The sequence below is a fragment of the Heptranchias perlo genome, chromosome 41, assembly GCF_035084215.1.
Source record: "Heptranchias perlo isolate sHepPer1 chromosome 41, sHepPer1.hap1, whole genome shotgun sequence".
Taxonomy (NCBI): Eukaryota; Metazoa; Chordata; class Chondrichthyes; order Hexanchiformes; family Hexanchidae; genus Heptranchias; species Heptranchias perlo.
This window is the reverse complement of record NC_090365.1, coordinates 5,880,993-5,895,308: the sequence shown is the minus strand read 5'-3', so window position 1 is coordinate 5,895,308 and position 14,316 is coordinate 5,880,993. Positions and strand designations below refer to the sequence as shown.

Below are 14,316 nucleotides of genomic sequence, written 5' to 3'. Positions count from 1 at the left end.
GGGAGTGCCACTCCGAGAAGGAATGTCACTCCACGAGGGGACGTCACTCCGCGAGGGGACGTCACTCCGCGAGGGGAGTCACTCCGCGAGGGGACGTCACTCCGCGAGGGGACGTCACTCCGAGAGGGGACGTCACTCCGCGAGGGAGCGTCACTCCGAGAGGGAATGTCACTCCACGAGGGAACACTCCTTTTCCCCTTAACACTCGATAAATTCCAAGTCCGTTCAAGACATGAATCCTAAGCTCTATCTGGAGAGTCTCTTCCTGTACCTCTCTTGTTGTAGCACTGGCTCTCTGCGTGTGGGATCTCTCCAGCTATATATAGCACGGGGTTACTGACAGCTATTCTGCAATGAGACCTCCAGCTGCTTCCCTGGGTAAAAATGGCCCTCGAACATCATCAGATAAACTTGCCCAATTCCCAACAGACGAGTCCAGCTGAAAACATTCCAAATAAAACTTCTTGTTACGGCCATCAGTGGTCCCCAGAAGGCCCTAATAGGCTTCAGTCAGGGGGCTTCAACAGGGTCAAAGAGCCTCCTGACTCTCCCAACATCCAGTGGGCCACAGTGTGGAACGCCAAGCTTAAAAAGAGTCAGAGAGAAGGTGAGGCACATCGGGAAGCAGTGACGCCAAGCTTAGCTTTGAAAAAACCTGTAGATTAAAGCAGGAAGGAGTGACATGATGGAGGGGAGATGAGGGAGAGGAGACTGAGGGAGAGGAGAGACTGATGGAAGGGGGGAGACTGAGGGAGGGGGGAATGAGGGAGGGGAGGAGTTCTGTAGATTTGAGGTTCGAATGGGTCAGAGTAAGAGATGAGTCTTGATTTCTGCTCAGTGAAGCTGAAAGGAGGAGGATCGGGTCGGGGGGGGGGGTGGGGGTTGGAGTTTGGGAGGAACGAGAGAGGAACGTTCAGGGAGGCTTCAAACTAACGCAGTCCATGGCGTTAACTCCCAGCAGTTTTTTAATTCAATTTCCTCCCCTCCTGAAGGCACTGACTTCAGGGGTGATTCTCCCCAGGGGTGAAACACTTTGGGTAAACAGTCTTTCCTTCACGAGGAATGTGTGTGGTGGGACAGCACAGAGTGCTTGAAAGTCTGCAGCAAGATACCAGCGATTCCTACACTATCTCCAGGTTTGATACAGAGTAACGCTCCCTCTACACTGTCCCATCAAACACTCCCAGGGCAGGTACAGCATGGGTTAGATACAGAGTAAAGCTCCCTCTACCCTGTCCCATCAAACACTCCCAGGGCAGGTACAGCACGGGTTAGATACAGAGTAACGCTCCCTCTACACTGTCCCATCAATCACTCCGTGTTCTATGGGTTGATAGACCCCGGGACGATTGTAAAATGGGAAATACTTACACATGTGGTGGCTCTTGGTCATGTGATCAGAGTCCAGCGAATGGTAGAACTGGTAGGAGGTGTGTCCAAGCATTTCCTTCGGGTGGTAGCCAATGAGCTCGGTGATTCTGCAGAGAGAGGGCCAATCAGGTGAGGCAAGTCAGGGAGATGCCTCCTGTCAGCAGTAAGAACTGGAGATCGAGCATCGTTGTTTGTTCACTGCCGCCTGCCCCATCCCGTCCTGTGTCTTGTCCTTTGCCCCAGGGCAGGGCAGACAGTCTGGGCAGTACATTCATGCATGCCTCTCCCCCTTTCAGTCCCCCTTCCCCATGTCTAAGCATGATGGTACGTATGTTGTTTTGGTATGTTGGCATGGTACCACATGTGCTGTTTTGATACTATGTATGTTGGCATGGTGCCACATGGGCTGTTTTGGTACTGTAGATGTTGGCATGGTGCCACATGGGCTGTTTTGGTACTATGTATGTTGGCATGGTACCACATGTGCTGTTTTGGTACTGTGTATGTTGGCATGGTACCACATGTGCTGTTTTGGTACTGTGTATGTTGGCATGGTACCACATGTGCTGTTTTGATACTATGTATGTTGGCATGGTACCACATGTGCTGTTTTGGTACTGTAGATGTTGGCATGGTGCCACATGGGCTGTTTTGGTACTGTAGATGTTGGCATGGTGCCACATGTGCTGTTTTGGTACTATGTTTGTGGGCATGGTGCCACATGTATTGTTTTGATACCATGTATGTTGAAATGGTGCCACATGTGCTGTTTAGGTACTATGCACATTGGCATGGTGCCATGTGGGTATGATACCATAGTACAAGGTCTTTGCTACGTGCCCCAGCTCTGCTAACAACCTAAGCGACTGGCTGGCTTGACAGTTAATAAGAACTTGCTGGAAGGCAATGCCCTTCCATCTCTCTTTCCAGGGGCTGGAAGATTGCCAGTGAACAGATGGTTCTAATGCTCATTGAAAGTGATGGGCTGGAATTCAACTCCCGAGGGTCAGGCTCCATGTTATTATTATTGTTAAGGTTCCTGATGATAATGAGAATCAAAGAAAAACAGAATTATTACTGCAGAGGCACAGCAGTAACTCACCAAGGTTACCCCAACGGTACCACTCCCTCCTGCTATCTCCACCACTGTGTGTTGCATGGGAAAACCAGTGCCTCTAAATTCCCCTCCAAGTCACACATCACCCCGCCTCGGACATTTATCGCCCGCCGTTCCTTCATCGTTAAAGTCCAAGAGCTCCCTTCCCAACCCCATTATCGGAGAAAAATCACCACAGGGACCCAGAGATTCCAGGAGCAATGTCCTTCTCAGGGCAACGAACCCTGATTATGCACCGACCCCTCACAATTAGTGCCCTCCACCTGCCCACGACAGCCAAAGATCCCTCTCAGTCATAACTGAGATCGACCTGATGGGAGGTGGGCTGTGATCTCTCGGCTTGTAACCCTGGGGCCCCCAGTAATGTTCATGAATGTCTCTCCCGTCATTGACTCTATCATCCTTACTTCTGGTCGCAGTAGGTGAATCTCATGTCCATGTTGTGCCGACTCAGGAAGGTCTTACTGTCCAATGGTATCTCGACGTTAGATGGGTGTGGAATTGGCTCACACACCATCACCAGGAAAAACATCGGGGGCTCTGGGAATCCGCAATTGGGAGGCTGAATGTCCACCTTGCACCCCTTCACATGTCCCGTGCAGTGTAACACCTGGTAGAGGGAGCAGGTTCGAAAAATCAGTAAAGGGGTGTGCTCAGTGGGACCCTCGGGATCACCGTCCCTGAATTATCCTTTATCCCGGGTCTCACCCTGACCCGAATGCTCAGCGATGAGCTGGCAGGAGTTGCTGGATGCTTGTACACGCCTGAGCAACTACACCCTACTTGTCTCCGAGCCCCAAACTATTACCTTCACCGCCCCTCCCCCGCCAACACACATTGCCCGCAAATGTGTCGAATGGATGGGATTTGGGTCAGAACTGTACCCCATGAGTCAGCACCCGTGGAACTGTACCCCATGAATCAGCACCCGTGGAACTGTACCCCATGAATCAGCACCCGTGGAACTGTACCCCATGAGTCAGCACCCGTGGAACTGTACCCCATGAGTTAGCACCCGTGGAACTGTACCCCATGAATCAGCACCCGTGGAACTGTACCCCATGAATCAGCACCCGTGGAACTGTACCCCATGAGTCAGCACCCGTGGAACTGTACCCCATGAGTCAGCACCCGTGGAACTGTACCCCATGAATCAGCACCCGTGGAACTGTACCCCATGAGTCAGCACCCTGGAACTGTACCCTATGAATCAGAACCCGTGGAACTGTACCCCGTGAGTTAGCACCCGTGGAACTGTACCCCATGAGTTAGCACCCGTGGAACTGTATCCCATGAGTCAGCACCCGTGGAACTGTACCCCGTGAGTTAGCACCCGTAGAACTGTACCCCATGAGTCAGCACCCGTGGAACTGTACCCCATGAGTTAGCACCCGTGGAACTGTACCCCATGAGTCAGCACCCGTGGAACTGTACCCCGTGAGTTAGCACCCGTGGAACTGTACCCCATGAGTCAGCACCCGTGGAACTGTACCCCATGAGTCAGCACCCGTGGAACTGTACCCCATGAATCAGCACCTGTGGAACTGTACCCCATGAGTTAGCACCCTGGAACTGTACCCCATGAATCAGAACACGTGGAACTGTACCCCATGAGTCAGCACCCGTGGAACTGTACCCCATGAGTTAGCACCCTGGAACTGTACCCCATGAATCAGAACACGTGGAATTGTACCCCATGAGTCAGCACCCGTGGAACTGTACCCCATGAGTTAGCACCCTGGAACTGTACCCCATGAATCAGAACCCGTGGAACTGTACCCCATGAGTTAGCACCCGTGGAACTGTACTCCATGAGTTAGCACCCGTGGAACTGTACCCCATGAGTTAGCACCCGTGGAACTGTACCCCATGAGTCAGCACCCGTGGAACTGTACCCCGTGAGTTAGCACCCGTAGAACTGTACCCCATGAGTCAGCACCCGTGGAACTGTACCCCATGAGTTAGCACCCGTGGAACTGTACCCCATGAGTCAGCACCCGTGGAACTGTACCCCGTGAGTTAGCACCCGTGGAACTGTACCCCATGAGTCAGCACCCGTGGAACTGTACCCCATGAGTCAGCACCCGTGGAACTGTACCCCATGAATCAGCACATGTGGAACTGTACCCCATGAGTTAGCACCCTGGAACTGTACCCCATGAATCAGAACACGTGGAACTGTACCCCATGAGTCAGCACCCGTGGAACTGTACCCCATGAGTTAGCACCCTGGAACTGTACCCCATGAATCAGAACCCGTGGAACTGTACCCCATGAGTTAGCACCCGTGGAACTGTACTTCATGAGTTAGCACCCGTGGAACTGTACTCCATGAGTTAGCACCCGTGGAACTATACCCCATGAGTCAGCACCCGTGGAACTGTACTCCATGAGTTAGCACCCGTGGAACTGTACCCCATGAGTTAGCACTCGTGGAACTGTACCCATGAGTCAGCACCCGTGGAACTGTACTCCATGAGTTAGCACCCGTGGAACTGTACCCCATGAGTCAGCACCCGTGGAACTGTACCCCATGAGTCAGCACCCGTGGAACTGTACTCCATGAGTTAGCACCCGTGGAACTGTACCCCATGAGTTAGCACCCGTGGAACTGTACCCAATGAGTTAGCACCCATGGATCTGTACCCCATGAGTTAGCACCCGTGGAACTGTACCCCATGAGTTAGCACTCGTGGAACTGTACCCCATGAGCTAGCACCCATGGAACTGTACCCCATGAGTTAGCACCCGTGGAACTGTACCCCATGAGTTAGCACTCGTGGAACTGTACCCCATTAGTCAGCACCCGTGGAACTGTACTCCATGAGTTAGCACCCGTGGAACTGTACCCCATGAGTTAGCACCCGTGGAACTGTACCCCATGAGTTAGCACTCGTGGAACTGTACCCCATGAGTTAGCACCCATGGAACTGTATCCCATGAATCAGAACACGTGGAACTGTACCCCATGAGTTAGCACCCGTGGAACTGTATCCCATGAATCAGAACACGTGGAACTGTACCCCATGAGTTAGCACCCATGGATCTGTACCCCATGAGTTAGCACCCGTGGAACTGTACCCCATGAGTTAGCACTCGTGGAACTGTACCCCATGAGCTAGCACCCATGGAACTGTACCCCATGAGTTAGCACCCGTGGAACTGTACCCCATGAGTTAGCACTCGTGGAACTGTACACCATTAGTCAGCACCCGTGGAACTGTACTCCATGAGTTAGCACCCGTGGAACTGTACCCCATGAGTTAGCACCCGTGGAACTGTACCCCATGAGTTAGCACTCGTGGAACTGTACCCCATGAGTTAGCACCCATGGAACTGTATCCCATGAATCAGAACACGTGGAACTGTACCCCATGAGTCAGCACCCGTGGAACTGTACCCCATGAGTTAGCACCCTGGAACTGTACCCCATGAATCAGAACACGTGGAATTGTACCCCATGAGTCAGCACCCGTGGAACTGTACCCCATGAGTTAGCACCCTGGAACTGTACCCCATGAATCAGAACCCGTGGAACTGTACCCCATGAGTTAGCACCCGTGGAACTGTACTCCATGAGTTAGCACCCGTGGAACTGTACTCCATGAGTTAGCACCCGTGGAACTGTACCCCATGAGTCAGCACCCGTGGAACTGTACCCCATGAGTCAGCACCCGTGGAACTGTACCCCATGAGTCAGCACCCTGGAACTGTACCCCATGAATCAGAACCCGTGGAACTGTACCCCGTGAGTTAGCACCCGTGGAACTGTACCCCATGAGTTAGCACCCGTGGAACTGTACCCCATGAGTCAGCACCCGTGGAACTGTACCCCGTGAGTTAGCACCCGTAGAACTGTACCCCATGAGTCAGCACCCGTGGAACTGTACCCCATGAGTTAGCACCCGTGGAACTGTACCCCATGAGTCAGCACCCGTGGAACTGTACCCCGTGAGTTAGCACCCGTGGAACTGTACCCCATGAGTCAGCACCCGTGGAACTGTACCCCATGAGTCAGCACCCGTGGAACTGTACCCCATGAATCAGCACATGTGGAACTGTACCCCATGAGTTAGCACCCTGGAACTGTACCCCATGAATCAGAACACGTGGAACTGTACCCCATGAGTCAGCACCCGTGGAACTGTACCCCATGAGTTAGCACCCTGGAACTGTACCCCATGAATCAGAACACGTGGAACTGTACCCCATGAGTCAGCACCCGTGGAACTGTACCCCATGAGTTAGCACCCGTGGAACTGTACTTCATGAGTTAGCACCCGTGGAACTGTGCTCCATGAGTTAGCACCCGTGGAACTATACCCCATGAGTCAGCACCCGTGGAACTGTACTCCATGAGTTAGCACCCGTGGAACTGTACCCCATGAGTTAGCACTCGTGGAACTGTACCCATGAGTCAGCACCCGTGGAACTGTACCCCATGAGTTAGCACCCGTGGAACTGTACTTCATGAGTTAGCACCCGTGGAACTGTGCTCCATGAGTTAGCACCCGTGGAACTATACCCCATGAGTCAGCACCCGTGGAACTGTACTCCATGAGTTAGCACCCGTGGAACTGTACCCCATGAGTTAGCACTCGTGGAACTGTACCCATGAGTCAGCACCCGTGGAACTGTACTCCATGAGTTAGCACCCGTGGAACTGTACCCCATGAGTCAGCACCCGTGGAACTGTACCCCATGAGTCAGCACCCGTGGAACTGTACTCCATGAGTTAGCACCCGTGGAACTGTACCCCATGAGTTAGCACCCGTGGAACTGTACCCCATGAGTTAGCACCCATGGATCTGTACCCCATGAGTTAGCACCCGTGGAACTGTACCCCATGAGTTAGCACTCGTGGAACTGTACCCCATGAGCTAGCACCCATGGAACTGTACCCCATGAGTTAGCACCCGTGGAACTGTACCCCATGAGTCAGCACCCGTGGAACTGTACCCCATGAGTTAGCACTCGTGGAACTGTACCCCATTAGTCAGCACCCGTGGAACTGTACTCCATGAGTTAGCACCCGTGGAACTGTACTCCATGAGTTAGCACCCGTGGAACTGTACCACATGAGTCAGCACTTGTGGAACTGTACCCCATGAGTTAGCACCCATGGAACTGTACCCCATGAGTTAGCACCCGTGGAACTGTACCCCATGAGTTAGCACTCGTGGAACTGTACCCCATGAGTTAGCACCCATGGAACTGTATCCCATGAGTTAGCACCCATGGAACTGTACCCCATGAGTTAGCACTCGTGGAACTGTACCACATGAGTCAGCACTTGTGGAACTGTACCCCATGAGTTAGCACCCATGGAACTGTACCCCATGAGTTAGCACCCGTGGAACTGTACCCCATGAGTTAGCACTCGTGGAACTGTACCCCATGAGTTAGCACCCATGGAACTGTATCCCATGAGTTAGCACCCATGGAACTGTACCCCATGAGTTAGCACTCGTGGAACTGTACCCCATGAGCTAGCACCCATGGAACTGTACCCCATGAGTTAGCACCCATGGAACTGTACCCCATGAGTTAGCACCCGTGGAACTGTACTCCATGAGTTAGCACCCGTGGAACTGTACCCCATGAGTCAGCACCCGTGGAACTGTACCCCATGAGTCAGCACCCGTGGAACTGTACCCCATGAGTTAGCACCTGTGGAACTGTATCCCAGCACAAGTCAGAACCCATGGAACCCCCACCCCTGCATAAGTCAATCCTTTGGGACGGGATGGTAGAAAACTTCAGAGAAAGGCCATGGTATGGGGTTGCTATGGTGATTGGTGGTTTCTGTCACACTCTCACTGTGACACTGTGTTACTCACTTTCCACGTTGCTGATTTGATGGGAAAACTTCGTTTCCCGCTGATCAGTGTGGATTTCATCCTCATGAAGAAGTTTCTCTCCATCTGAACTTCCTTTTTTTTCGTGAATCCTATCATTGGAAGATTAAACAGAGTTAGTGTGTTGGTGAGTCGGTGAGTTAGTTGATGAGTCAGTTAGGCAATGAGCGAGTTAGTCAGCCAGTCCCCCTTGCCCCCATTCTTCTCCTCACCCCCACTCCCTCCTCACCCCCACTCCCTCCTCACTCCCACTCCCTCCTCACCGCCACTCCCACCTCACTCCCACTGCCCCCTCATCCACCCTCTGCAGAGGAAGCCCATGGTATGGGGTTGCTACGGTGATTGGTGGTATTTGTCCATCCCTCGCCCCCCCCACCAAGGATGGGCTGTAATGGATGGGTGGGTGGGCGGGGCTATTCTTACCGTGACGCGGTGTCAGCCAATCCTTCACCTCCTCCTCATCACATGGGTGCACGAAATCGAAGACACTGTGTCCAATCAGGTCCAGCTGCTCGAAAAGGAAACCAAAAAACTTGAGTTAACTCAAAACCAAACTGTCTGACCACAACTGGACGTTCACAGCCCAGAGACCCCGAGTATTACAGCCCAGAGACCCCGAGTATTACAGTCCAGAGACCCCGAGTATTACAGTCCAGAGACCCCGAGTATTACAGCCCTGAGACCCCGGGTATTACAGCCCAGAGACCCCGAGTATTACAGTCCAGAGACCCCGAGTATTACAGCCCTGAGACCCCGGGTATTACAGCCCAGAAACCCCGAGTATTACAGCCCAGAGACCCCGAGTATTACAGACCAGAGACCCCGACTATTACAGACCAGAGACCCCGAGTATTACAGCCCAGAGAACCTGAGCATTACAGCCCAGAGACCCCGGGTATTACAGCCCAGAGACCCCGGGTATTACAGACCAGAGACCCCAAGTATTACAGTCCAGAGACCCCGAGTATTACAGCCCAGAGACCCCGAGTATTACAGCCCTGAGACCTGAAATATTACAGCCCAGAGACCCTGAGTATTACAGCCCAGAGACCCCGAGTATTACAGCCCAGAGACCCCAAATATTATAGCACTGAGACCCCGAGTATTACAGCCCTGAGACCCCGAGTATTACAGCCCTGAGACACCGAGTATTACAGCCCAGAGACCCCGAGTATTACAGCCCAGAGACACCCCCAGAGACCCCGAGTATTACAGCCCAGAGACCTGGAATATTACAGCTCTGAGACCCTGAGTATTACAGCCCAGAGACCCCGAGTATTACAGCCCTGAGATCCCGAGTGTTACAGCCCAGAGACCCCGAGTATTACAGCCCAGAGACCCGGAATATTACAGCTCTGAGACCCCGAGTATTACAGCCCAGAGACCCCGAGTATTACAGCCCTGAGACCCCGAGTATTACAGCCCAGAGACCTCGAGATTTACAGCCCTAATACCCCGAATATTACAGCCCTGAGACCCCGAGTATTACAGCCCAGAGACCCCGAGTATTACAGCCCTGAGACCCCGAATATTACAGCCCTGAGACCCCAAGAGTTACAGCCCAGAGACCCTGAGTATTACAGCCCTGAGACCCTGAGTATTACAGCCTTGAGACCCCGAGTATTACAGCCCTGAGACCCCGAATATTACAGCCCTGAGACCCTGAGTATTACAGCCCAGAGACCCCGAGTATTACAGCCCTGAGACCCTGAGTATTACAGCTCTGAGACCCCAAATATTACAGCTCAGAGACCCCAGATATTACGGCCCAGAAACCCCGAATATTACAGCCCAGGGACGCCCAGATATTACCCAGAGACCCCTAAATATTACAGCCCTGAGACCCCAAATATTACAGCCCTGAGACCCCAAATATTACAGCCCTGAGACCCCAAATATTACAGTTCAGAGACCCTGAATATTACAGCCCTGACACCCCAAATATTACAGCTCAGAGACCCCAAATAGTACAGCCCTGAGACCCCAAGTATTACAGCCCTGAGACCATGAGTATTACAGCCCAGGGACCCCCAGATATTACCCAGAGACCCTCAATATTACAGCCCTGAGACCTCAAATATTACAGCTCAGAGACCCTGAGTGTTACAGCCCTGAGAACCCAAATATTACAGCTCAGAGACCCCGAGTGTTACAGCTCAGAGACCCCAAATATTACAGCTCAGAAACCCCGAATATTACAGCCCAGAAACACCCAGATATTACCCAGAGACCCCTGAATATTACAGCCCAGAGACCCCAAATATTATGACCCAGAGACCCCGAATATTACAGCTCAGAGACCCCGAATATTACAGCCCTGAGACCCCAAATATTACAGCCCAGAGACCCCGAATATTACAGCCCAGGGATGCCCAGATATTACCCAGAGACCCCTGAATATTACAGCCAAGAGATCCCAAATATTACGACCAAGAGACCCCGAATATTAAAGCTCAGAGAACCCGAGTATTACAGCCCAGAGACCCCCAGATATTATCCAGAGACCCCTGAATTTTACAGCCCAGAGACCCCGAGTATTACAGCTCTGAGACCCCGAGTATTACAGCCCAATGACCCTGAATATTACAGCCCAGAGACCCCCAGATATTATCCAGAGATCCCCAAATATTATTGCCCAGAGACCCCCGAATATTAGAGCCCAGAGACCCCCGAATATCGCAGCGACTTGCTGTATATCAGGACACTGCCGGCTATTAACCCCTCGGGCGCTGCTCTGTTTCCCGTTACCTGGGTCAGTCCAAGATATCTGTTGACGTTCTCTGACAGATAAACCATGTCTCCTTCCTCTGTCAGCACCATGATGAACCCGTCGAGAGCTCTCAGGTACAATCCATCTTCGTGCTGCTTCTCGCCAGCCCCGATTGGACCTGTGGACAGAGCGATACCCGGTCAGTGGCCTCGGCCCCGTGTCTGTGATACGTTCTCACTGTGACACACAGTTTGGCTCGATTCCTCCTCGGGGAGGCCCTGAACCACAGGCCTCGGCCTTTCATCCAGGCTTCTCGATATAAAATAATTCTCGACTGCAAACTCAGGCTCTTTGAGACTGAGAAACGCAGGAATGGAACTCACTTCTTGTACAAAAAGGATATAAAAGCACTGAAGAGGGTGTAATAAAGGTTTACAAGAATGATATCAGAACTGAGAGGATATACTCATCAGGAAAGGCTGAGCAGGCCGGGGCTCTTTTCTCCAGAAAGGAGAAGGCTGAGGGGCGACCTGATCGAGGTCTTTAAAATAATGAAGGGGTTCGACAGGGTAGACGTAGAGAAAATGTTCCCACAAGTGGGAGAGTCCAAAACTGGGGGCCATTAATATAAGATAGTCACTAATAAATCCAATAGGGAATTCAGGAGAAACTTCTTTAACCAGAGAGTGGTGAGAATGTGGAACTCGCTCCCACAAGGAGTGGTTGAGGCGAAATAGCATAGAGGCATTTAAGGGGAAGCTGGATAAACACATGAGGGAGAAAGGGATAGAAGGATATGCTGATAGGGTGAGATGAAGAACAGTGGGAGGAGTCTCGCGTGGAGCATAAACACCAGCATAGACCAGTTGGGCCGAATGGCCTGTTATTGCTGTAAAATTCTATGCAATTCTATGTAATTTTTGTTAAGCAGGGGTAGTGAGGGATACAGAGTCAAGGCGGGTAAATGGAGTGATCAGCCATGATCTAATTGAGTGGCGGAACAGGCCCGAGGGGCTGAATGGCCTCCTCCTGTTCCAAGGAAAGGATTAAACTGAGGGGTGAGGGGGGGTAGAGGACAGATTTCCCGCAGCCAGCGCGCACGGGACACGGCACACCGCGATTACCTGGCGCCACGACCCTTTTCAGACGCAGGTAGCTGATGGCGACTCGCATGATGGAAGCCTTGTCCAAGTGGGAGACCACGCTGCGGGGGAGGGGCAGCTGGTGCGCCAGCTCGTACAGCACCTCCGTCTCTCTGCCGCGCCTGCTCCTCGCCGCGTCCCGCGACCTCTCCTTCCGCTGGTCGGACGCGGGGGCTCGAACCTCGGTAGGCATGTCCCCGCGAGTTCCCCGGCCCCAGGTGGGGGGGTCGATGGGAAGAACGACCCCTGAACTCACCGGAGGATCAGTAACCGGGTGTCGGGGGGGGGGGGGGGTCGGGGGTCGCTCGACAGACCGTGACCCTTTTCCTCCCCCCCCCCGATGGTCGTTTTCCAAATCTCAGGGAGAAACGTGGGGTCTCTCGAGAAGGTCGTGTTTACACACTCGGCACACAGCGCACGCACTCTTGGGGTTGGCGATGACCTATCCTAGCACACTCCTGAAGCTGCCTCCAATTCAGCCTCCTGCCCTCTGCAGAAGATTCTCGAACAGTCGTATTAAACACTCGGTAGTTTGAGTCAAGAGCTGGCCACACTGCCGCCCCTCGAAGATTCAGCTTTGCGTCTCCTCAAAGTTAACCGTCAGCATCAGGAGATTGAAAAGTCTTTGTCTGCAACGATTAAGATTTGTTTTCCGCTATTGCAGGCTCGTAACCCAATCTCCACTCCAGCCTAACAGGCTCTACAGCTCTCCCTCTCTGTCTGTCTGTGCTGAGAGGCTCCACCTCCTGTAATGGGAGGGTTTGGGCCCAGAGCCAAGCCCCTGACCAAAGACCAACAGTCTTAAGAACATTGTGTCCCAAGCTAGCACTCTGCCATGTGACAGTCATTATCTAGGAACGTGCCCTGGTTAATAACAGACTGTCAGCCTCGATAAGCCTCTCAGCCCCTGTTAACTCTTCACGGGGAAACAGGCAGATCATTTCAGGACAGACCTCAAGTATTGCTGCTCCCGGCTCGGCAGCGCCTCGATTTTAAAATTCCCATCCTTGTTTTTAAATCCCTCCGTGGCCTCGCTCCCCCTCCCTCTCTCTGTAGCCTCCTCCAGCCCTACAACCCTCCGAGATCTCTGCGCCCCTCCAGTTCTGGCCTCTCGCGCATCCCCGATTTTCATCGCTCCACAATTGGCGGCCGTGCCTTCAGCTGCCCAGGCTCTAAGCTCTGCAATTCCCTCCCTAAACTTCTCGAACTCTCTCTCCTCCTTTAAAACGCTCCTTAAAACCTACCTCTTTGTCCAAGCCCGTCCCAATGTCTGCATATGTGGCTCGGTGTCAAATTTTGTTTGATAATCGCTCCTGTGAAGTGCCTTGGGGGACGTCTCACTACGTTAAAAGGCACTTTTTATTCCGACGAGCCAACTATCCGACCAATTCTCGAGATGTGGGCGTCGCTGGAGAGGCCGGCATTTATTGCCCGTCTCCTAGTTGCCCCTTGAGAAGGTGGTGGTGAGCCGCCTTCTTGAACCGCTGAAGTCCGTGTGGTGAAGGTTCTCCCACAGTGCTGTTAGGGAGGGAGTTCCCGGATTTTGACCCAGCGACGGTGAAGGAACGGACGATATACGTCCGTGTCGGGGTGGCCTGTGTCCCAGCGCATGTGGAACTGTACCCCAGAAGGAGTTAGCGTTTTGGGGTTGACTTTGATGGGGGAGTGAGTGCGTGAGGAGGGTGGGCTTTGCAGCTGAACTGCCTTTTCGCCTCATGTTCCATGCTCGTTCACATCAGAACGCAAGGGGTTAAATGCAGCTCTTTCCTCAGTCGGAATTTTAAAGCTGCCCAACCCCCACCCACCCACCCAGCGGCTTAAGCAGCTTATGTTGTTCCCCTAAACCGGCTGGGGCTGGTTCTGTGCAGCCAGGCGCTGGGAAAGTTCCATGAATGGAAATGAACTGAATGAACCCCCTGAAGGGAGCACATTCCACACCGACTGTCCAATCACACACTTTCATTGCACGAGAACTCTGTGCTTTCACACAGACTTTGCATCACTTCCTCTCGTATGAAAAACAGCACATTCTGCACTTTATTTCGGGAGGAGATTATTTTTTTTTCTCATTGGATGTTCTTATCACAGCAAGGAAAAGGCACGGACTTCATCAGCGAC

At 52.7% G+C, this 14,316-nt stretch overlaps 1 protein-coding gene across 1 annotated transcript in view; it reads right to left on the bottom strand.

Moving 5' to 3' along the window:
• Positions 1-12,944, bottom strand: part of LOC137305991 (hypoxia-inducible factor 1-alpha-like) — a 28,005-nt gene extending 15,061 nt beyond the window's left edge. The window contains exons 1-6 of the mRNA XM_067974988.1: positions 12,181-12,944; positions 11,095-11,234; positions 8,770-8,854; positions 8,329-8,438; positions 2,896-3,098; positions 1,372-1,478 (exon numbers count right to left, since the gene is read on the bottom strand). Coding sequence (XP_067831089.1) covers positions 1,372-1,478; positions 2,896-3,098; positions 8,329-8,438; positions 8,770-8,854; positions 11,095-11,234; positions 12,181-12,391 — 856 coding nt within the window. The 5' untranslated portion in view covers positions 12,392-12,944. The remainder of the gene's footprint in view (positions 1-1,371; positions 1,479-2,895; positions 3,099-8,328; positions 8,439-8,769; positions 8,855-11,094; positions 11,235-12,180) is intronic.
• Between the last annotated feature and the right edge of the window lie 1,372 nt (positions 12,945-14,316).